The sequence below is a fragment of the Pararge aegeria genome, chromosome 2 (assembly GCF_905163445.1).
Source record: "Pararge aegeria chromosome 2, ilParAegt1.1, whole genome shotgun sequence".
Taxonomy (NCBI): Eukaryota; Metazoa; Arthropoda; class Insecta; order Lepidoptera; family Nymphalidae; genus Pararge; species Pararge aegeria.
Window position 1 is genome coordinate 18291910 of NC_053181.1, and position 25714 is coordinate 18317623.

The following is a 25714-nucleotide window of genomic DNA, read 5'->3' on the forward strand; positions in this document are numbered from 1 at the left end:
CTTTCAGTAAAAACTATGGCAATGGTTTATTCAAAAGCTATTAGCGTTTCGGTTTCACAGGTAAGTCTCAGATACAGCAAATAATGTACATCTAAAGCCTCTTAAGTATTATTTCGGCTTTCATTTACACGTTGTATAGTGCGGCCAATACGAAGTTTTTTTATTTATTAAAATTGGAATAAAAAAGGGTATTTATAAATGAACAATTATGTTAATGAAGAGCAGAAATGATTTTTGAAGTAGTTTTAAACCCATTTTTATTTAATTCGCTTGTTTTTTAAATTAATTTTATACAATAAAACAGCCAATTTATAGATTACATATTTATTTAAAAAGTATACATCAAAAAGATATCGATGTAAAATTAAAAAAAATGTGTGTAACTTTGCGCATTTTTGTTGTTCACAACTTTTGAACGCTTTGCTTACTCTCTATGGATATAAACATTTCTGTGTACTCTTGTATTTTTTGATTATTGATCATTTTTTTCATTTGATACAACGTTAGGCTTTAATTTGTGAATTTGTACATAACATAAACAAATATTTCTAATGACTGATTTTCCTACTAACGTGTATAACATAGTGGATAGAAAAAAGAGGTAAGGATATCTCAACCTCCTTTCTTATATACTGTAACTATGTTTATCTCGCTATCAGAAAAATCAATTTCCATGTTGTAAGTGACTGAGCTTTTTTAATAAGTTTGGTACTCTTTAGAATGCTATTTCTACGCTTATGAGCGGAATCATTTTCTAGTATCGAAACCATATATCTTCAAAGTAAAATGCACCTAATTAATATTTATAGTTTTAAAGTCGTAAATCTTATAGTTCAGATTTCATTTTATGACTTTGCTATGATTACTTATTGTAGCAACTCTTACTAACTTAGACATTAAATCAATGCAACTAAAGTCCATTTTACTCTGACATTGGTATTAAAATACTTAAAAGCGATTAGGATGCAAATCTCATACTCACTCCCTTCATTGTCCACAGTATATTGCGATAGGAGATTATTTCAAGTAATTGATTTTGAGTGTAACCTTTACAATTTACTGTATACAAAGTGTGTATTTTGGCTATTTTAGGTGCGATTTCAACTGTTTGTTCTAATTAAATTTACATAATCACTAAAATTGTATACATTAATTTAGTAGGTACAATCTAAAAACTAAAAATAATTAAACAAAAATTATACAGTTATTGAATAAAACAATATAATATTATGTATAAATAAAATTGTAACTTTTTCTCCGTTGGATATTTATAAAATGTTTTGATCGTAAAGTTTTAAGACAGATATCACAAAGGCAGATGAAATGATGTAAGTTATGGATAACTATAGTGCGGGGAAAAGAGAGAGCTGAATGACGTCATATCTTCTATCCCTTTCACTCAAAAGCCCGAGTCCCGTCCACGCACACTAGTTACCAGAACAATTACACATGCATATTATATCTATATTATATTTACAAATGGTAAACTGTAAAAAAATATTTTGTCTTATGGTTGTCTTATTTAAATTAAATACATAGCTGCAATAAGACTATCCACGTTTAATATTTTATTTCAAAATGAGCGTCGCAGTCACAGCAATTTTAATATTTCGAGTTCAAACTCTTGATGTAATTAAGAAAAACATTGAAAACATTTTTTTTCTTAATAGCATTGTTCGTACACGAAACTCTAAACTGACAGAACTAAAGTTATGAATAAGAACTCTGGTCAGAAGGTGCTTATACGCGTGTTTAATTTAAATTAAATCTTATTTTGACTATGTCAGTACGTACAAAACAGGTTGCTATATGTATGCCCTAAAGGACGTCAGGGATGGTCTAAAGACTTAAAATCAATAATTATTATAACGAGGATTTTTGCATAAGCCTAGCACATTTGGTCGTGTACATTTGCTTGACCCCAGCTCCTTGCTTAATGCGATTTTGTTTATGTGTTTTTGTTTGCTTTATCGTTCTTGACACCACGTTCGATTGAGACTCGGAAAAATCATGCGTACGACAGCGAGCGGTTTATTTCCAATGACGATTGTGACATGAAATTAGCTTGATCAATTGGACGTAGTTAAGACGAAAATAATCCAACACACATTGAGATAGTTTTGAGACATTCAGGGCCTAGCAAATAAATGTGGCATAACGTTGTAGCGGTGATAGCCATGTGGCTGTGTGACTTCGACTTCACTTTCAGGGGGCCGAGTTCGAATCTTAGCAACTTCTAACTTTTCGAAATTCTAAGTTATGTGCTTTTAAGCAATTTAAATATCACTCGCTTTAACTGTGAAGTAAAACATTGTGAGGAAACCTGCATGCCTGAGAGTTCTTCATAATGTCCACCAATCCGCAAAGGCCAGCGTTGTGGACTATGGCCTTAACCCGTTTTCATTGTGGATGGAGACCCGTACCTTGTAGCGGGCCTGTAATGGGCTTATATGATGAAAGATGAAAGTTGAAATTATTCAGAGCATAATAAACACTGCATAATTGTTCCTAGTTTATCCTTTATACGTAAGGTCCTAAAGCAACTTGGGTTGAAAACGAAACAAAAATAAGAACGGCTTGACCGTCCCAGAGCCCATTTATAGTCGTGTCAATTTTAAGTTTCGTGCATTAAAAAAAAACAGTTACATTAAAATCTTGATACCTTGCTCGCAGCCATGCATTTTATATGAAGTCGAACTCATTTCATTGAGTTACTATTGCAACACGAAACAGGAGTCTTCATATAAAACATAAGGCTCACGAAACAATACGATACGACTTTGGTAAAATGAAATGGCGGCTGAACGGTGAAATATGGTTTGCGTATAAAGAAATATGGTGGATTATATTAAAATACTTGTCCCTTATGCAGATGTTAATGTTATTATTAAAATATCTTTTGCATTAATAAACTTAAACTACAAGTAAGCATGCCACATAATTTACAACTATTTATGTACAGGGAACAAATGTACATGGTCACAGATTAATAATAATAGTCGATCTAATCCAAAATCATCAGATGGCAGGTTAAATTTAAGTGCTATATTTTTTTTTTACAGAGGGGAGTAGGAAGGGTAGCTCTATTCAATTAATAAATAAATAAATAAATAAATAAATATACTAAGACAATTACACACATCGCCATCTAGCCCCAAAGTAAGCGTAGCTTGTGTTATTGGTACTGAGATAGCTGCTGAATTTTTTTTCATGAATATAATACACATAAATATTTATAATATACAGATAAACACCCAGACACTGAAAAACATTCATGTTCATCACACAATATTGTCCAGTTGTGGGAATCGAACCCACGGCCTTTGCTCAAAAAGCAGGGTCGCTGCCCACTGCGACAATCGACCGTCAATTCAATCTGTTATCTGAAGATCTCAGATAAGATTTGTTTCTAACGCATGCCGTAAGATGATGGTTTTAAAGCCACTAGAATATAAACAGACAGAATCGATTAAAATCTGTTTAAAAGTTTACGCTAATAGAGCATAATATTGCTTGTTTATTGTACTTCGTGGCTCGAGGTCTTTAAGAATTAAATTTAGAATTGTATTTTTTTCTAAAAGGCAGACTTCAAGAAATATATGCAATCAGCATTAAATTAATTTAATCGTAGTTATAATTTAATTGACTGCAATTTTTCACATTCATTTACAAAAAAAAAAGGCGATTAAATCCTTTAATATTGGTATCCACTCCATATACTGTTCAGCATATAACAACATAATATGTTAAAAGCAATATCATAATGTATGTTATAGACAATAGATTATATTCATTTACAAAAAAACATTTCGTATAATGCAATGTTTGTGCAATATATAATTTATTAATAATTATAACTTCAATCGAAATATCGAACGATATTATATGATTCTCCCATTATTATTTATTAATACATAAATACACCCACTACCCGAAAAGTAAATAACATTGAGGTACAAAATACGTTTTTTATTCTATAAATGCACATTAACAAACATATTGTACTATAAATTCACTAATAAAGAAAAGTTTAGATGGACAATAATGACAAAATAACACCAACGAATAAAGCCTAAACTTGTACTCGATTATTTAATTAATAACCCTATTCAAAAATAAAATTTCCACATATAATATACATCAAATATTATATAAAAAATTTAATTATAATATGCTTTGCGCTATTCTTAGGTACTTTCAGTGTTGTAGCGTTCATGTTTAAAATTGCATTAGCCTATAACGTGTACAAAGCATAACGCAGCAGTTCAAACAGTTAACCATGCGGTTTGTGTTATTTTGGGTATACCCGCCGACGAAGGCACCCAGTTCATACGATTTTGTTCATAAACAGATTAAAGCGTTTACGCATTTGCCTTGCGTACTCATGTTCAGGCAATTATACCCCACAACTTTGTGATCAAAATTATCGCAAAGGAATTCATACTCTATTATCTAAACAAGGTTATTATTTGTTATTAAGGTTGCCTGGCAGAAATCGCTACTAAGCGATAAGGCCGCCTTTTGTATAATTCTTTTACTTCATGTCAAATAAAGAGTAATAATAAACACAGATTTTATTATTTGTTTATAAAGGTACAGAAAATTTTGAAGTTTTATCTTTGTGGGTCAAATCCTCAACATGTATAGTGTATAGGGATGATACATGGACACGTCAACGTCTCATTATTTCACTAAATTCGTTCACATACTACGCTTCATTTAACATTGTGCGTGGCCAGCCGTACATTACGTTCGGTTCAGACGAAATTTGACTTGCATTAAAATTATTTATTTTCTCGCTAACTACTCTGTACAACTTTAATGGCAAAATAAATGGAATAGATACTCTAGAATCTACTTCCCGTGAATATATAATCATCTGTTCAACATCCAATTTAAAGTAAAGGGAATTGACCGTGAACAATAGTTCAAAAGACACCAACCTTTAACGACAAAATAGTTAAAATCGACCTTAAAGAATAATGCCCATTTTCACTAAATCTAGGCATAAATCGAATGCCTAATAATTTAGTCGATGTTTTGTAGAAAAACGTTTCACTAACTCTTAGGTGATAACTATTGGTGAATGGTTGATGTTTGCCTAGGAATCTCCTTTGATAAGGCCATTGCCATTTTGGTTAGTGAAAATTGGCATTAGTGTCTATTTTCAACCACTAAATGGAAACATAACAAAATAATACCAAGGTCTCGAGAGCCAGGTTACAAGTTAAGCGCTACCCGCATTTACTTAATCCGTGGAAAGTTTTCGATGGAGATACTCTTACAAAGTCCGACCGAGATCTCGGGCGCATTCTCGAACAAATCAAGTCTCATTATCGAACCAAAAAAAAAAACATTTTTTATTGCTTCCGTTATAAATCACACTCAAGAATGTCTATTGCCGACCGAGATCTCGGTTTCACGACCGTTACCAAATAAATCTCGACCTTACGATCTGTTATGTTTTTAATCAGCACTCGCCTCATTATCTTGGCCGACAATTTGTGAATTGGATCGGACTATCTGGTTTTGGCGCTCCGTTCTCTTGTCAAGTCTTAGCACATCGGGGCGTGCATCGGAGTGTAGTAAGTCCGGGACGCAATGTATTGCGTGCGATCCAGCGATCGGGTGTGAAGTTCGTTCAAGCGTCTGCGTCGGCGCCCTTGAGCCGGAGACGCGCGAAATCTTCGAATATAATATCGTCGTCTTGCTCTTGGCCGTTCTCGTCACTAGGAATAAAAATACCTATTAATAATTGGTATAATAGCGTTCTTCTAAAACTAACGTCTACCAACCCGCAATTTTTATTTTTTTATTCCACAACAGCCCTGTGCAAACTCAACTGGTGGTAAGTGATGATGCAGCAAAGATGGCACCGGGCTAACCTGTCAGGGAGTATGGTGGCCCCTAATTGGTTTCTAAGCGGCATCGCACCGGAACACTAAATCGCTTAGCAGCACGTTTTCGTCGGTAACTAGCCACGGCCAAAGTCTCCCACCAGACATAAAAGGCTGTGGAGCAGCGTGGTGGGCCTATGCTCTAAAAGCTATGAGATTCGAGGTCTGTGTACAGCAGCAGTTGTACGTTATAAAAAAAAAAATATTATATACATCAACAGTTGGACGTTAATAGGCTGCTTATGAAAACTAAATAATTAAATTAATAAACATCACCAGTTGGACGTTAATAAGCTGCTTATGAAAACTAAATAATTAAATGATTAAACATCAGCAGTTGGACGTTAATAGGCTGCGGGTGAAAACTAAATAAATAAATATATACTTCAGCAGTTGGACGTTAATAGGCTGCGGATGAAAAGTAAATAAATATATATATCAGCAGTTGTACTTTAATAGGCTGAGGATGAAAACTAAATAAATATTTAGTTTTCATCTGCATCCTCCTCCGCGTTCTCCTTGCATGCCCTGTGAAGTGTTTCGACGGTTTGTCCGTCAATTATTACTAAAAAAAAAAAAACAAAAAAGTTACGATGGTGAGGTACTCACGGGTGCGGGTCGAGCTGGATGAGGTCGTGGTCGAGCGGGGCGGGCTCGGGCACAGGCCGCGGTGCCTCCTCCTCCGGCTTAGGATGCATCAGGATGAACGGCAGCTCGGCACTCAGCTCGCTGCAAAACACAAGTATTGCAACCGGGTGTCGATAACCGGAGAACGAGCTCTCGGTGCCTATCGTCATCACCATATAAACCGATAGATGTCCACTGATGGACATAGGTCTTAGTTCCAAAATTCTACGGTTTTCTGCCGCTTGCGTCCAGCGGCTCCCTGCAACGTCGACCAACGCTGCGTTTACCAGTGCGGGGCTGCCATTCCAGAACCTTGGGACACCAACGTCCATCCGTTCTCCGAGCTATGTGCCCCGCCCATTAGCACTTCAGCGTCGCGACTCGATGAACTATGTCGGCAACTCTGGTTCATCTACGGATCTCCTCATTTCTAATTTCATCACATAGAGATACTTTCTCCAACGCCCGCTGTAACTCTAGCCTTCTTATGAGGCCCCAATGCTATGCTATTGAGGTGCATATGCTTCGTCTAATTTAGGATGATAAAATATAATACGGATACACAGTGTTCATTTGTAAGTGTGAGCGTAGTTTAAGTTACTTAAAAGCAGCACAATCAACTGATTTGCGGTTTGCCAATAACTTTGAACCAAGTACCCGATCGGCTATTGCCTAGCTTAGTTGAATTCCCCATACAAATAATTTTAATTGAATTTATAAAAACAGAGAAAATAAATAAACTTAGAATTGTCTTACCCGCCCAAAGGTCCGAGACATAACTTCACTTTCACTTTGTACTGTACTATAATGCCTAAATTCTCGCGCTGCGATGGATCAGCAATACTGAAAGTAAAAAAAATCTATTAATTGATCATATATATTATAATGGAACATACTATAATTATCTTAATTACGTAGAGCTTTTAGTAACTGAGATTGTCCAGTGTAATTACAGGCTCATGAGGCTTAACACCTACGCCTCAGGCTGATTGACTCATGGCAATACTTTGCATGATGCGTTCCTTGCATGACCCGGTAAGTGTTGCTCTGTTTATAGGTGATGGTTATCTACTTACCATCCGGTGGGCTAAGTGGGACCATAAATTAATAATAATAAAATAAAAAAAAAAAACCACAAATTATCTCTACTGGTCACGACTACTTCGTCTTGATAATGTTTTCCTTTACAGTTGAAGCACACTTGCTTGCATTATTCAATAGCTTAAAAAGCATAGAATTCCGAAAATATGAAGGTACGTTGTGCCTGCACGTACCTACTTTGTATCACCTGATCCAACTTTTTTGAAGTCAAGGTCAAAGTTTGTGTTAATCTTGTCGTGTGGCAACTGCATATTAGAAAAGGTGGTCCCCAAACCTTCTCTACCCGCAGGTATGTCTCGAGGTGACTAGGAGAATATAACAGAGAACGGGCAGCAGCGTCTTCTGTGCTACCACTACCATCGACTGCGATCACCAACCAGTCCAGCGTGGTGATTATGTGCAAATTCTCCTGTCGGGAGAGGCCTTTAGTCCAGCAGTGGACTGTTCTATGCTATTGATGATGAAATATTCTAAAAGGTGGTATAAATTGCTTGCTTGGTTCTCCTGCATGTACGTGACCTTGTAAGGCTATAGAATGTAATAAAACCTGTTTACTCACAGTGTGCTGGACGCAAGGTTGGTGTCCTCGTGTTTGAGCTGTCCATCCAACGCCAGACCCCACTTATCTTTATTGTTGGCCAGCAGTGGCGTAAGTGTGAACACCTTGCTCAGCGTAAAACCGGGACCTACCGGGCAACCCTCCCTACAAACAAAGGTTAGGTAAGTTTATTGCTTCGAGTTTACCGTTTCTCGCTCCCAGAAATCTGCAGTCGACGTAAGATCATATTTAGGCTGAACAAAAGCTACGTGCACGTACATTTTCCCATCTGTTTCTGTAGATACTTGATTCACTGGAGCGAGTAAATTGCTTCGCGGAATCGGTCTATTCATGCCGAAATGTATAGAGACGCTTGTTAAGAGATCTTCTCGCTCTAGTAAACGATGTGTCTCAGATTGCAGCAAAGTGTGGAAAAAATGCATAATTCTGGTTTATCCTTATGTTGACCAAAAATGCATGGAATGGCAAAACATGAAGGTCAACTAGGTAACAATAGTTGTTTACTTTGCGGCCTCATTTAAGATTTCGGTCGTTTCGGCAAAATAAATTATCTTAAATTGTGCTCCTTCTCCAAATTGATTTTTTCATTTTAGAGTGAGTGTATACCAGAAACTGATATCGCGGCAAGTTTGTGTGTGCAGGAAGGCAACAAGATAAATTTTAGTGTGATCTTACGCTAACTAGAATCTAGAAGCTGCTTATTTTTATAATATATTACAAAAATTAAAAAGTTCAGTTGTGAATGTGATCTCCGCCACCGGTTTTATTGTTAGGTGCAGAAGAAACCTTCTGGGTGTACCAGTTAAATTTTGAGAGTTGATTGTCCATTCCTAAACTTAGATAATTTTTAATGTATTCATGCGTTATCCTTGATAGATCTTCTATTTACATTCAGTCACCTTGTCAATTTGTAATCTTCGAGAAAGTGTCAATTATGTATACTTGAGCTTGTTAGTCGTCCCGATTGCATTTATATACCCAAATAAATCGATGTCGAGGATGTTTTGTGCTAGGCTAAAACCATAACTCACATATCTGCAATTGTACAAAAGCACCCAAACGCTTTAAAAGTTCCCCCATTTTCACATTTTCGTCCCAATCTTTTTTTTTTGTTATGAAGCCAAAAAATTTGAAAAAGGGTAAATAGTAAATACTAAGCTACAATCAAAATGGAGCAGGCAGAATTAGTAGTGGGATAGAATTTGGAATATATGCAATGCGCTGCATGCTTAACCAGGTACACTCCCAAACACTTACACAGACTTTTTTATATTCTTACTGAACAATCCGATAAGGGGGAATCTAAAAGTTTTCCACTTGGTCACGTCCCTGAATAAGAAACACATTCTTTTGGGTACATTTTCAGAGCAATCATTCGTGTAAACAATAAGAGATTTTTTTAGTAAGGTGATGCTTATAAAAGTAGCGGAAGCTTTTTTGAAAGAATTCAACGATAATTTATTATTGTATATTTCAGGTCTCAATAATGAATGTGTAAGGTCACTAATATTACACTGGAGTAACTGAGTTGCGAATGATTCAGTTATTGTCATATAACTAAGTAGGACAAGAATTTGGTAAAACGCATAATACAGTCTAAGATGGTAGCGCGCTTATCTGTAAACGTTACGGCAGTCACATTAATACAATCGAATCGGAAAGCTAAATCGCCAGGCGATATGTATTTGTCGGTACAGAGGTAACTAGCCAAGGCAGAAGTCGCCCACCATTCAAATTACTGGATCGATATATAAACAATTCAAAAAAATATTCCGGTATGTACCCGTTATTAGATTTAAAAAAAATTATGTGCTAATCCAACATATCTACAATTCTATATAACTGCATTATCGTCATTTTCGTACAACCGATTTTTGACTGACTGTTAACTATATTCTTTATAAACAAGTGAGTAAAAGAAATATAACTCACTCGCTCTCTGCCTCCGCGACGGTGCACTTGTATTGGGCGGTGGAAAAGAGACAGATGTCTGCAAACTGACGCACCGACACTTTGATGCGTTTGACGGATCGATTGGAGTTGTTCGCTATGTGCACGTTTACCGCTATGTTCTCTCCGTGGTGGTACAATTCCTGTAAGAAATGTAAAATATTTGTATAATTATACAACGTGTAATTACGAAATAATATTAAAGAATGCATAAGAATATTCCATAAGGAATCACCCTGTGAAAATATTAAATCAAAAGAAGGACATTTCTTTTTCCATAGAAACGAAATCAAAACATTCTTAGTGTTTACTTATGACAACCCTGTTGAAGATAAAAGACCGACACGCGCATAGTACCTTCGCTACGCGACGCTTACCTAATAAAGTGACAGGAATCACATGATTTTAATTTTTCATGTGACACAGGCTTTAGAGGGCTATATTTGATTTATTTCAGTAAAAACTATGGCAGTTACACAAACACTACTAGGTTTTCGGTTTTACAGATATGTCTCAGAGTACACACAGGCTTTAGAGGTAATCCTGTGTGTGATCTAAAGCCTGTGAAGTATTATTTCGGTTTTCATTTACACGTTGTATAATTATAATATTAGCAAAAAACTCCAAGTACGTTATAAGCTAGCCCGCACTCCAAAAGAATCCGTGCGATATTTGATCCGCGATCCTACAATTATATAAAGACACCCACCAGCATTTGCGATTTAAAATTCACGCGGGCAAAATATCTGTGGTTTAATACGAATTTAACGGTACGGTACGGATAAAACTCTCGCGAAACGTACGTCAACTCAAAAACAAATGTCGCAATTCGCGCAATCTCGTTCAAATTTTCTAAGATATTTGTTAACGAAAAAATAATGTTGAATGATTCTGCGTAAACGCAAATTATAAATTACGAAATCGACAAAAATCTGATCAGAGATGTTGCAATGGGATGGTAGAGTTGGTTACCTTATCCAGTGAAGCCTCCAGGTATAACTTGTTGGGGCTCATCATAAACTCCTTGGAAACCTCGACGGACGGCTGCTCTCCTTGTTTACTCGGCGCGTACATTATCTTCCTGATCGCTAACCTCACAGAATTTCTGAAAATAAATTTATCGTTTACAGAATCCTATACTTGGCTCTTTACACGGTTCAATTGTTATACTGCAAATCAATCAATGTGGGTGTCTGAGTCTTTTGGAACGAACTGATTCTCCAAATCTATTGAAGGTTGACAGTAAACTGTTTCAATTGTAAAAGTTTTATATTTATGCGTCGTTATAAGTTATAAAAGGTATGTGTCTCTTGTTGAACAATGAAGTATACTCTCTTTCTCTTAACTGAAAAAAAGCTGCATGCTTTTCTCAAGTGTAAATCTTGTGACTTTCATCTATATTTCCTGTTAAATTTAAACTGTTAAAAAATTCATTACCATGCTTAATGTAAGATTGGCTCAATGAAAGTAACCTAACAAATTTTAGGGCGAAGATCTGCCTAAGGGTCTTTTACTCATATTCAGACCATAATGGACAACTGTCAATATCTTCAAGCTATAATAAAGTATTGAATGAATCAAAAGGCATTTATTTACCTCTTGTGCGGTTTATCATCTTGCGAGTCCGCGACGAACGCTTTCAGCTCGTAATCTACCCCACATGGTTTGCCGGTGTCTCCAGGAGCTGGTTGTAGAGTGACCGAGGCGGGGCAGTGCGGCGGTAGTTCAAAGTAGAAGGGGTGAGCCGCTGGCCCTAACTTGCGGACAAGTCGCTCTTGCAACCGTGTCAGCGGTCGCTTCGGAGTTCCCGTGACCGGGTAAATCTGGAAGAATTTTCATTTGATTGACCTTGACCACTTTTAAATATCAACATCATCATCGTTCGAAAATTTCTAAAATATCATCGCTGTAACAAGTCACACACCTGTTCTGCAGCGAGGTAGAGATCCTTGCGGAAGGTGAGACCCAGAACGTCCAGATCCTCCCGCCCATATCGGAACGCAGCGAGGACATGTCCAAAGACCTTTCTATCCTTTACGTATTCTGGATCGATTAGTACAACCCCATCTGAAATATAACGCGTTTTTATTTTAAAAATAATAATTCTCTCCTATATTATTTGTTTTGTTATCGCTCATTATTTCTTACGGATTGATTTATAGGTTTAGCCATTCAATATAATTGCTTTTGCCATTTTCGATCATCCCTTTAAACCTACATTCTCATCGGCTCTACCATTTATTTAGCAATAAGCATTAAACAATCATTAACTTTATATTATTCTCTGATACCGTTCTCGTAAGTCTTATAACTTATAACAGTAACTTGCTAGAATATCTTCTTGGTATTTCTATATTTTTTTCTTTCTTACGGCTATTTTGTCTAATAAGGTATTTCTTTAGATTAACCTCAGGAAGTATGAAGTAACTATTAATATGGAAAAGCTCTAGAGATATTGGATTGGTTAAATTCTCACCAATCGGGTCGACGTGTGTGATATGATCTACGAAGTCTCGTTTTCCTAAATACACCGTGATCTGAAAATAAAATGAATTCGTTTAATTTTTCCTTCCAAAAAGCAGTTTGATCAAAAATGCTTGCACTAGCTACTCATAAAACAGTTTGTAATGACAATAAATAAAGAGTAAGAGTTAGCTTAAAGTTTCTAGTTGAAGCATAATGCGATAGAAATATGCAAGGCTCTCATTTTAGCATACAGTGAAAAAGCAAAGCAGTCTACTGCTACTTTGTTTCCTCAGTATTAAAACTAAAATAGTTTGGTAATATAGTTCGCGTGACAAATACTTGCGTATGCTTTTGATATTTACAAAAACACTAATATTGAATTATTTATCTATATATATGAAAGAAAAAGTGTGTAGGTATGTTCCGTATCGGCTCCGAAACGGCTGGACCGACTTCAATGAAACTTTCAGGGAATCTCCGGATTGACCTGGCGATTAATCCTGTAAAGTTTGGTGACGATCGGGGCACTCCTATTTTTGAACTGTCAAATACAGCTATTATATTATATATACTATGATGATATTCTATTGTTGGGTGTACATGCATATTGGCGCTCGAGAAGAGAATAGAAGAGAATGAATACGGAGAGAAATAAATGATTTAATATATTATGAGACTTAAATTAAAAATTTAATGGTGTAAGTTTATTGTTTAATAAAAATAAAGTAAAATCTAGCCCGGCGAAGCGGGCTGGGTACGCTAGTATTTTATATTTTATGAATTATATTTTACCGGAAGAGAATACGAAAATTTACGGGCCTGCACTTGCCAAAATAATCATCCTAAATTAGACAAAGATAAGCTATCAGTAGAAGAAGTTTACACGGAAATATTACCATTTGGTAGCCGCAAACAGCCAGCAAACATTTAGAATAATTTCCAGCAAATTAACTATTGAGTACCTTTGATTATGATTTGTACTTGGCCAGAGTTGTGGGCGAGGGCTTAAACCCTGCTTATTCTGAGAGGAGACCCGTGCCCTGTGGGGGGGGCGGCTATGGCTGGATCATGATGATTATGACACCAGTGGGCCACAAACTTGACACAACATGACTTTTCATAAAACAAGTAAACCCACCTTTCCATTCGGCGAGCTCTTCTTGAATACTCGCGTAGCCTGGCGCTGTTTGTTGCTGCCTCCGTCGTCCATTGTGACCCAGCGCCCACCGCAGCACTGCAACAAGCATTTAAATATACAAATCCACCAACTTCAATCTATCCTAGTCACGTGAAACCAATCAAAACTACACCTGAACAACAGCGCTGCAGTAGTCAAATACTGCAACAGCCTTTTCAACTGAAGCATCCTTAGATAATTAATTTAGTTTGTAATATAGAACACTTAGCTGTTGCCCGCGACTTCGTTTGATTTTGTTTATAAAGTATTCAGTATCGCTAAGCCTTAAATGAGTATAGTAGTATATATATATATTTATATAACATGTGACTGTCAATTAATTATAGACAAATAATTTGCAATAAAATAAAATTGCGACTATAATTAAAGATTTAAGGTATCCGATCTCTTAAGTTGGACCAAACTGCTCACGGTGTGCCAATTTAATTTAAAATCGGTTAAGTAGTTTAGGTATCCATCGCGGACAAACATCGTGACAGGAGATTTATATATATTAAGATAATCAGTATTAGTGTATTTGGTAATTAGGCTTTAGTATACATAATTATGCGTGCAAGCTAAATAAAGTATATTATATATAACACGTGCAGTAAGCTTGCGTTGGCCGAACCGAAATAAGTAACTAGCCTGCACAGATATGTTAAGATTTAAATATTGGATAGAAGCGTGCGTTAATTTGCGGAATTCCAAGTTATATAATGAAAATTAAGCTTAAATTACTATGCTCCGCGAGAAGCAGGAGAGTCTGTATGGTGATATTTATAATTCTTCAACCTATAAAATATGTTTATTTTATTTCAATTTATAAATAAATTAAAATAAATCACAATAAAACTGTAACGGGTCGAATTCTGTGCATTGAATATATTTTTATATTTTCGCAGGGCACTCTATAATCGTAGTATTCTCAGCCAAAACTGTTTTTTCAGTCTATTATGTCTGTCTGTCCGTCTGGATCTGGGAAGCGCGCATCACGCTGAAACAACTGAATGCATTCAACTTTCCACGATTTGAGTTCATACTACCAGGTTTATCCTGAAATTGTTAAAGTAAAAAAACAATAAATTATATCGCTGTGAATTATTATATCTCTGAAAACTTGTATACACCAAAAGAGATTTCTTTCTGGCTTAAACTATAGCCAAGACAATCAAAAATACGCTCAAAATTTAAAAAAGAACTTTGTTAACGTGACGCTTTCGTTCTCAAAATCACATGAGCTTCATAAGAAGCATTTATTACGAACGAACATATGAAAACAAGGCACATCACATTAATATTATATTATTATATTATTATAAAATTATCTAATTTCAAGCTATAAATGAAACCAAACATACTTTCAATTCTCAGAAGAGCTGAAGCTACTACCCTTTAGAATCTTTTTTCAAATGGAACATTTTTTTTTAATGTTTTTTAACGCTGTAAATTCTAGCCAATTCCCATTCATATAAATATTGTATATTGTATGTGTTTGTAAATCATCTATTCTCGTGATCAACACGAGTAATCAACACTATGATTAGTATCAACACTCCGATTGGCTACTATCGAGAAGCGATGAAGTGTAGGTGAGTTATCAATTTTGTTCCAATTCCGTTTCTATTTTCGGGCTACATTATATATTACTAGCTGATGCCCGCGACTTTGTCTGCGTTTGATTTTGTTTTTAGATGTGGCATTAAATTTTGTTGTAGATCTAAAAAAAATTAAAGTATTCAGTATCGCTTAAGTTTAAGGCTTAGCCTTAAATGTGGGGAGTTTGCTAATGTCCACTGAAGAGTTCTGTCCTCTATCTCATACAACAGTTTGGACAAAATAAAACACATATTATAACCTCTATAGTACAAAAATAATTATTTAAATCGGTTATAATTTGTCGGAGTTATGGTGTAAAATCGTTAAACACTCATCCGCTCTCCCAAAGGAACCAAGCATAATGTCGGGATAAAAAGTATCCTATATTACTTCTAACACTTCCAAGAATATGTGTACAAAGTTTCATAAGGATCGGTTAAGTAGTTTTTGCGTGAAAACGTAACAAACAAACTTACATTCACATTTATAATATTAGTAGGGATAGGGATAGGGATTAATATGTAGTAGACGTTAATACTCCGATGTTGGTATATTCCCAAGGATAATAGAAATACCATTATTCATTAATTAACATACCATAAGAACAGTGCGAGGAAATACCTAACTTATCTACCTTATGTGGTTTTATTGCAACGTCTTCAATTCAGAAGAATTGAGTACAAACCACGAACAATGGTCAATAAGTAAATGAAAAATATGAAGAATTATAACGAAGAATGACTTGAAATAAATCAATTTTAGTCACTCTTTTTTTTATAGTTTCAAACTTCATAAAGGAAAACTGAACCCTTAGGAATATCTTATAGCTACCACTGTTGGATATAGGTCCATGGAACTTAGTAATTTTTCTCAGTTCTATTTAAGTAAATATAGCACAAAACCAATTAATATGTATCTATCTCTACTTATAATAAAGTTGAAGAGCTTGCTTTTTTTCCTTGGATAGCTCTAATCTATGGTACTACATTTACTGGTCGGATTTACGAAATATATTTTGCATTTGTTTGCAAAATTCTTAATGAAGGTTATAGGCTATTTAATGTCACTTGAGAGCTAAAAATTCAGATGCATTAGGTATAAGATAGTTGATGTTTTAGATAGAAACAGGCGTTATTTTGCGGAATTCCATGATGTACAATGAAAACTACGCTTGATTTACTATACTACGCGAAAAGCAGGAGACCCTGTACGGTGTAATTCTTTAATATTTATACTCCACACCGACAAAAAGTTCTTCAGCCACGTACTCGCTACGCACGTTTCGCTCCGACTTTGACGATGACTTTACAATGAATAATTGTTAAAAGATTTTATTTGTTTAAGTTTCTTTTCAATAGTATTGATAAAGATTCATATAGTTTATCAAATACGCTATAAAATTAAAAAGTGTGTAGTAGTACTAACTAGTACTTACACACTTTTAATTTTATCTGATATGGCGGTCTCATTGAATCTGGTTTAATAGTACGCCGCCCCTTGAATACCGCATATGCGAAGAGGGCTTCAAAAGTTGGAAGCGCACGGCAGACGAATCTCCTTGCAGCCACTGATGGGAGAAGTCGGTGGGTGCACGGGTGGTATCCCGAAATGATCAGGTAGCATCATCATCATTCTCAGCCTTAATGGTACCACAGTTGAGCCCAGACTTCCTCTGACATAAGAAATGTAAAGCATTGATGAAACGATGCGTTTTGCGGTTGAGGGCTGAGCGACGATCTGTCTGCAATAACCAACATACAGAAGGTAAAGTAAAAATAATAATAGCATACCTTGCTTTGGAACTTGATTTTCGGCTTCAAAGTCATCGTTTATTATTTGCGATCTCCACACAATAACGGATAACTTCACAAATAGTTCGCATTCACTGACAAGTCGTAAGAAGCGTATCGTAAATTTTAATGTAACTTGAATTATGAACACATAAGGAAATACTAATTGCATACATTAGATTTAATCACAACCTAAATGGCGTAGGCAAGAGGATATTAATACGTTTTAATGACTAGTATTAAATTGCTAATTTAACTACAAGTATAGTTAACTGTTCGCGCTGGATGTAACCGAGTTACTGGTTAGTTAACTGCAAAACCACATGAATAAATACCATTGACTCTTTATTTATTATTACGCACATATAAACAGGACAATGCTTACATTTTTATGTCACTTATGCCGCGACTCGTCTGGACTCTGGTACCTCCACGGGCGTAATATAAGCTGAGTGAAGACATATTGGGAAAAGTAGTTATTTAGGCCAATAACCTAAATCGGGTTCTAAGCGACATCGCACCGGAACGCTAAATCAGACGTTGTCCTGTCGAAATTCAATATAAATAAACCAGTTAAATATTTTTTTCCTATTTCCTACTTCTTTGAGGCTTTTCCTATGATGAAAGTGTAAAAAAAATCCCTGGACGTCAGAATGTGGTGAGCACACACGTTACCTCTTGAAAATGAGTCACCTATTTTTTTGGATTGTTTTTTTGTGAAACCCAATTGAATATCCTCGGGGAAACCTGTAACCTGGGTATTTGCAAAAATAAATTTTACAGGATTTCGACATTCTCTATTAAAATTTTGATTTCGCCACTAACGCTATTATTTCGGGTTAGTTACGAATAATAACTTTTGTGAACTCCTTTGCAAAAGTTCTTAAAATAATGTATCGTTAAAAATCATTATTTATTAAATAAAATGAAATGATGTAACTGCCAAGCCCCTAACAGGTTATCCTGCTACTATATTGAGCTTAAGTTAACTTGTATTAGAATAAAAATAAAATAAGGATGGATGCACTTTTCAGCAAAGACGTTAATTCTTACGTGATGCCTCAACGCCGCCTGCTATGTTGAACCTACTTACGCGTCACGACACTTCAATGTAGTGTGAATCCTTAAAGTCCAAGTGAATCCGGCTTAATTAGGCAGAACGCCTAAAGTAACGATAGTATCGAACGCACCGTGCGGTGATACAAACCACGTTATACGTGCTGAGATGTGACGTCACAGTGAATAATATTCTAAGTAACATAGTAACCAGGAAACCCGCATATAAGCGTTGAAATTTCATGCCAGAATTCATTATCAGTGTAGGTAGAATTGAGAGCGTATGACGCCTGACATATTATGTCGAAATTGCCCATTTTGTGACCATTTAAGTTATTATGACGTTTGTGTAGGTTGCAGCGGTGTTGCTTACCTACTTGTGGCAACGCAGAACACTCGATTACGATGCTTAAGCAACGGTGAGTTAGGTTAGTAATTGGTGGATGGGTGACCATTTTAGAGCGCGATGTCGTGCTATCTCTCTCGTACAACATATGGGCTTGCGAATGTCGTGCGAATGAACCCGACATCGTCCGTCTTTTACGCATCTATTCTTTATTGGCGCGAGTTATGGTACTGTAGCCGTAGTGTAAGTTAACAAGTAATGTAAGCGTAAATCTGTCATTTTACACTAATTTTATACGAAGGAACAAACTTCAAAGTATCTCAACTCCATACAAATATGACAGTTTTATGTATTTTTCTTAATCCTACCATATTCGTAAGTTCTTGACTGCAATCTTACCTGGTGGATAGTGATGATGCTATTGAAGATGCTAGTGGGCTATTGTGTTAGTTGTATGGAAATTAAAATCACGCGCCTAACAAGTTTCTACGCGCAAAGCGGCGCGCTTTTGACGGTAACTAGCCTAAGCCAGGTCAGACCAGAAAATAATCCGAAATTATGCTGCCGAGTATCGGACCATCTCCCTCACACTTATAAGAGACTGCGCCACACCGCCAGGGAAGTCGATAAAAAGAGAAGTGGTACAGAATTGGTGACTATCTTTAAATATTTGCGCGAATGCTTAAGACTTCCATACAGAAAAGTGTCCCTCAAACAGTATTTGAATCGAACAGGACAATAAGTACGAGTATATGGTCACACATTAAAATTAACTTTACTCACGACAGTTTGAACTTTGGAACCTTATACCAATGGTGGTACTCACGATATTTCCTGCGCGGCCCCAGGGTGTGACACCTCACGCTAGCATGCGCAGCCGCGCCGCCCTGTAACAACAGACAAACACACATTATTATTATCATTCACATGCTATTAGTATGCCACAGCTGGATGCAGGGATTAGCGACCATTTTTTTTTGTCGTATTGGAGCAGCTTGATGGCTACCTCCGACCCTTGGACCGAACAGGGGTCTGTACACTTCCCGGACGAGTAGCAACCACCCCGCTCCCACTCTAAAGGTTGGATTGAAAGCTTAAAACAATCTCTACGCTGCTAGAAACAGCTAGTGGTAGGCGTTTTGATTATTATTAGATGTTAGTGATTTCTTAGTCCAAGCTATGTGAGGTCTGCAAAACATGTTTTATTATTCTATTCATTTCTATATTAGACAACCCCACAAGCGAGTTGACAGATTTAAAATTCAATTTAACATAAAACGCGCCGCGAGTATTTTGACTGATTTGAGTCGATAAAAGAGTAGCTCTGGAGGTTCAGCTTAAAGGTTACAAGTAACCTATATCGTAAGGACGGCTATGTGACAATTAACACGGACATTTAATAATGATATATTTTGTATAAGGTAACTGAGGATAATTTCCTATTGCTATACATATTATGACGTACTTAACCAAACTGGGAAAGAACTAAGGCTTATACTTTCCCGTCTCCGCAATTGTTTACATGTATTTCGTCATGTGTTGGAGGAGGTGTGTCAGATGACTATTCTACTCTGCTTAAGAAAATAAACATTAGCCGTTTATTTGGTAACAATGAGTTAGTGGCGGTCTCCACGTTATTAAAACTAGATGGCGCCACTAGATCCTAGATCGCGCTAAAGAAGTTATCTACTATAAAATCCCATCGACTTAGTGGTTAGAATGCCCAACGTTTTTCAAAGTTCGGGACGGTAAATTTTAGAAGGTAAGCAGGATCCTTTTAAGGTTTTGGTATCAGCTAAGAATGGGATTTTCTAAAATCTATACAATCAAATAACGGGGATTCGAAGATTGTATGTACATTACTTAAAAAAAATGTGTAAGTATTATTTTATGATCTTAGCTCTTGAAAGAGACACTCTATCAGATAGCTTTGCATAAACAATAAAGACTCTTTACCTATATGTAGTATTATATATCTGTTTTTCCCTCATCAGTGGTAACGGATAGTGGGGTGGAATTTAGCGTGAAATTTACGAAGGAATGCAGGTTATCTTTAATAGTACGTATTGGACGAATAGCAGACGCCGATGAAATATGTGAGCAAGGAAAAAGCGTGCGTGGGCGCGACCACGCAGTTTTTAGATGTTATGGTCATTAATTAGGATGAAACAAATATCTACCTACAAGTTTATTACCGTGTTTTCTGCTATATTATAAAGCGTCATCATCAATCTATCTCTTATTATAATGTCCCATTCTGAGCACAGGCATCCTTTCACGTAGACTGAGGTCACTGAGGAACTTCCCTTCGGCTCCTCTTTCATAAGAAATGGCTCAGAATAATTGCCAGCGTATACGGGACACAGGACGGCAGGAGAATTTTATATACTATTTTTCTAGCTTGTCTTAATGTGTAAACATAAATTTCATAGCATTATTTGTATTATTGTAATGTATATTTTGCAAATTGAAAAAGCAAGTGCAGTTAAGTAATTAGACCATAATTGCAATAAGATACTGATTCGTCGACTAGAGAACAACCCTGGAGTTTTATTATTTGACCTCTCTGACGCGTTGGGGTCAATCCTAAAACATTAGAATCAGTATCTTGTTACTTACCTAGATAATAATAATGATATTGATGACATTACATCAGACTAATATCATACTTAAAGGGGAAAGTTTGTATGTGTATGTTTAACACTTAAAAGATAGATTAAGATACCACCAGTGCCTATACTTAGTTTTAACTAAGTATAGCTAAGGCTTTTCATAGAAAACTTCCTCAAATTAGATTTATAGTAGGAAATAAGTCTGTATGTACACAATTATTTTTATTGCAATTACGTGTATAGGTACAGACCTGTTCACATCTAGTTGTAAACACAAAAGTAAAATAATATATTTACTAATTGGTGAAATACCTAAAAATATAGCGATAACCTAAATTGCGCAAATATAAACAGTCTGCGGCGCGTACGCGCGCGAGATAAAACATAACCGACACACTTATCATTTATCAACCATGTGTTAAACACTCGTTATAGTTCGGGAGGTCTATCAACTATATAGTCCCATCGACCTAGTGGTTAGAACGTTAGAATGCCCTACGTTTTTCAAAGTTCGGGACGGTAAAATTTAGAAGGTAGGTGGGATCCTTTTCAGGTTTTGGTATATATTACAATATTCCAACCCCTATTAGTGGTTAAAAGGGTAAATTCCCGATTCGAAGATTGTATGAAAAACTTTCTTCTTGAAGTAAAAAAATAAAAAAAATAGAATATTGTTCTGCAGCTGGCGTTACTATGCAGAATTCCATAATGTACAATGAACATTAAACTAAAGAACCAGCCAAATAAAGAAAGAACCAAACAAGCACGGTGTGGTTTACGTGTAAATGAAAACCGAAATAATATTACGCAGGCTTTAGAGGTACATTATGAGACTTATCTGTGAAACAGTTACTCTAATAGTTTTTTAGGAAACCACTGCCATAGTTTTTGTAGTAGGTACTTGTAATCAAAAAAAAATAATCACATCACATGCAAAATTAAAACCGACCGACACGCGCTTATTACCGTATGTAATAAGCGCGTGTCGGTCTTTTATCTGAAATAGGGTTGTCATAAGTAAATATGCTTCTTTTGATTGAATATTTTTACAGGGTACTAATGCACCCTTTAACAGTATTTCGTAATTCGATTACACGTTATCTAAATTTTTACAGTGCGATTACTTATGAAATATATATTCGGTTACACGTTGTATAATTTCTATGCTCTTTTTAAACAACATAAATATTCCAAGATGCACTCTTCACGCACGTTTCTCTTGACACCGGAGCATCCTCAGGAGGTGTTGTGTTTATATATTTTGTCTCTTAAAAAGTTCAAAGTTTGTATTAAACGTAAGCTTATAGAAAAGTCCTATTATAGTATAAAGGACTACGTAAACGATAAAAAAGCTTGGGTGTAAATTATTGCTCTAACCAGGTTGCTCTTCTAATAATTTAAAATGACATTGTGAGATGGCGATAACAAAAAAAAAAAAAAAAAACACCAGGCTAAGTTTGTTGTGGGCTTCTTCTTCCTTATCTAAGGACCAGGACGCGTTTGGAACCCTCGTAGCTTTAGTTTTAAGTTTACGAATGTGGTTATCGCCATCATCTCACTACCGTGTAATTCTTGTGTACGCATCAAAAGTGCCACCTGTGGGGCCTACTTGAATAAAGATATTTTTGACTTTGACTTTGACTATAATTCACAATCGCTTAAACCAGTTTAGAGGACTAAAGTTAGTGTGGAAAAACAGTGGACTACGAATTTAAACCGGAGGAAGTCGCGAGCAATCAAACGATAACACGTTTTATGTACGCGATACTATGTTTCAAGGGGGAATATGTTTTACGATAACGCGTTATATGATATGAAGAGGGGCTGGAGACCAAATTTTTATAACCTGATTATATCCACAGACAAGGGATATAATTTACTGTCCAGCTGCCAAAGCACGGCAACCGGGAAAACGAGAAGTTTATCCCCGCTTGATATTACACGTAAATTATATTCAAAGTTCAAAATTCAAAATCTTTTATTTCGAGTAGGCCTGCTTTATAAGCACTGTTGAAACGTCAAGTATGTCTGTTTGTAATGACTCTACCTACTAATTCGAAATTTTTTCCACCAGTGCGCCCAAACTCAGAGACTGTATAACACTATGGGAGAAGATAAATATTTTTTTCATAATATTTTATTCCTTTCCTCGATAATGTGTCGTACTTATGCTAGCCGTGCTGCAAGTTAGGTTTTGTGATATTTTAAAAATATAAAAAAAACCTTTAGTAATGTTACTGTACGTACCTACTTAAAAGGCTACACACACGCTAGTCTCCCCGGTGGATTAATGAAATAATGCCGATTGTGCAATGTGCAATGTTCTACACAAGGTTTATCGATTAGTTGCGCATTCCTACAATTATAAAGTGAAGGTCTTTTGGCTTACCCGTAGCAGGCGAAATAGCTTTCGTCGTAGCTAACTAGGATTGCGGACTGTTTCTGATCAAAATCTTTTGGCTGAAACAGTTCTGTTGGTTGAGATAGAGTTTGAGAAGGTGGTTTGATTTTGTATACCGTAAAGCATGATGAAAATATTTACTCCGGTGTAATAAAAAAAATTAAAAACTTTTATTCAGTTAATGCAAATTTTTTATTGATTTTATTATTTAATACCACCCTGAATTTTTTTTAATTATGTGCAATTATATTCTCATCCGATATGTTAGTCCTTTTTGCATTAACGTGCAGTGTAAGTGAGGCGGTGGTAGCCTATCTCTCGGAATACCTACAACGGAAAACGGGCAGCAACGTACTCTGTGCTACCACGCTACCAACTTTTTAGCAACCTTCCTGGCGCAATGGTGAGCGCTCTAAATTTAAGAAGGAGGTCCCGTGTTCGATTCCCGGCAGGGTCAATTCGGGAATTTACAATTTCTGAATTTTCTCTCGTCTTTGGTCGTGGCTAGTTACCACCCGACAAAGACGTGCCGCTAAGTGATTTAGTGTTCCGGTGTGATGTCGCGTAGAAACCGATTAGGGGTATGACTACCGCACTCTGTAACAGGTTAGCCCGCTATCATCTTAGACTGCATCATAACTTACCACCAGGTGACATTGCAGTCAAAGGCTAACTTGTAATGCAAAAAAAAAAAAAAATTGCAATCACCAATCCGTGTACCCAGCGAGGTGATTATCGGCAAACCCTCCTAAACCTGGACCTGGAAAGGCCTCTCCCTCTTGGGAGTGGCCTTTCCCTCTTGGGAGTGGCCTTTCCCTCTTGAGAGTGGCCTTTAGTACAGCATTGCACTGTTATAGGCTTTTGATTGTAATAACCAAAAACATCAAAACGAAGTATAGTACCTACTCGTGCATAACTTCACATTTACTTAATGTCCCATAACTCGGCTCCTAGATTGCCAAATCTTCCCGAATATCACGCTATATTTATATGACAACTCTGAAAGGACGCTTCCGTCGGGTCCAAAAGTAATAGAAGCTTATCTGTCTCTAAATAATACGATTTTGCATTATATTACGTATGTTTACTTTTCTACTTATTTGATTCCATACTGAGCATCCGGCGGTGACCCTTCCTTCGACCTCGAATTGGGATTTTTCATGAAACCTATACTTAATAATATCCGCCCGAAAAAGTTACACGGGTGTCAAAATATGGCAATAAATGGGGACAACTTTTTCGGATCCTGATTAAATTTTGCTACTGTGACCTTCGCTTTGTTAGGCTTATTTGAAAAGGCACGAATAATAAACATTTATTTTACACTAGATTTTACAAATCTTGACAGTGCTCTACAAAAAAAAACTACCTATCGCCTCGTAAGAGCTAGATAGACGACCATAAAGTTATAAAACCACTAACAACACTTTATAGGAAAAATACAAACATAATAAACTGATATGACATGACGTGATGTCTCTCTTCTAAAAGGTTTTACGTGATCCCGCTCTTAACATTATTGGACTGTGCTGCTTTTTATTTCCTCTGGGATATAATTGGAATTTTCTATCAGTATCATCTATATGCAACCTATACAACCTAAATAAAAATAAATAAATAAAAGAGACATTTATTTCTCATCACAAATCACAAATATATATACTCTAGATTGGTTTTAGCTTATTATATACAAAATATGCAGCTAAGTCTTCTTGACTAGGATTAATTTTGATTGACGTGCATAATATAGATATATTAACTTAGCATAAGTTCCAAGTTTTCCATATCAGCTTTTTTTTTTGCTTAATGTCTGTGTGTTTGCTAAATATATATATATATATATGTCTGTGTGTTTGCTAAATATATATATATATGTGACAATATAAAGACATTAAGCACGGACCACAGCGCCATCTATCGGGCTGATTTGTGAATTTAAACCAACCAGGGTGCCACCCAAACGCATACCAAAAAAATCATTCAAATCGGTCCAGCCGTTTAGGAGGAGTTCAGTGACATACACACGCACCCAAGAAATGTATATATAAAGATATATATATTTTTGTCATAATGGTTTCTTATTAGGATTATTTGTCATGTGTGAACAACAACTTTACTACACAACCTACTAGT

At 36.0% G+C, this 25714-nt stretch overlaps 1 protein-coding gene across 3 annotated transcripts in view; it reads right to left on the reverse strand.

Moving 5' to 3' along the window:
• Nucleotides 1-3308: 3308 nt before the first annotated feature.
• The window catches only part of LOC120631179 (beta-arrestin-1), a 111192-nt gene continuing 88786 nt past the window's right edge, over nt 3309-25714 (reverse strand). Inside the window, exons 3-14 of one of the 3 annotated variants that reach the window (XM_039900660.1) lie at nt 19395-19455; nt 13739-13834; nt 12611-12671; nt 12059-12201; nt 11731-11957; nt 11107-11239; nt 10117-10277; nt 9442-9513; nt 8185-8328; nt 7281-7367; nt 6507-6626; nt 3309-5729 (exon numbers count right to left, since the gene is read on the reverse strand). In XM_039900660.1, coding sequence (XP_039756594.1) covers nt 5642-5729; nt 6507-6626; nt 7281-7367; nt 8185-8328; nt 9442-9513; nt 10117-10277; nt 11107-11239; nt 11731-11957; nt 12059-12201; nt 12611-12671; nt 13739-13810 — 1308 coding nt within the window. In that variant the 5' untranslated portion in view covers nt 13811-13834; nt 19395-19455 and the 3' untranslated portion in view covers nt 3309-5641. Of the gene's footprint in view, nt 5730-6506; nt 6627-7280; nt 7368-8184; nt 8329-9441; nt 9514-10116; nt 10278-11106; nt 11240-11730; nt 11958-12058; nt 12202-12610; nt 12672-13738; nt 13835-17166; nt 17457-19394; nt 19456-25714 lie in introns of those variants that run through there. The other 2 variants (XM_039900652.1, XM_039900669.1) reach the window with 2 other exon arrangements.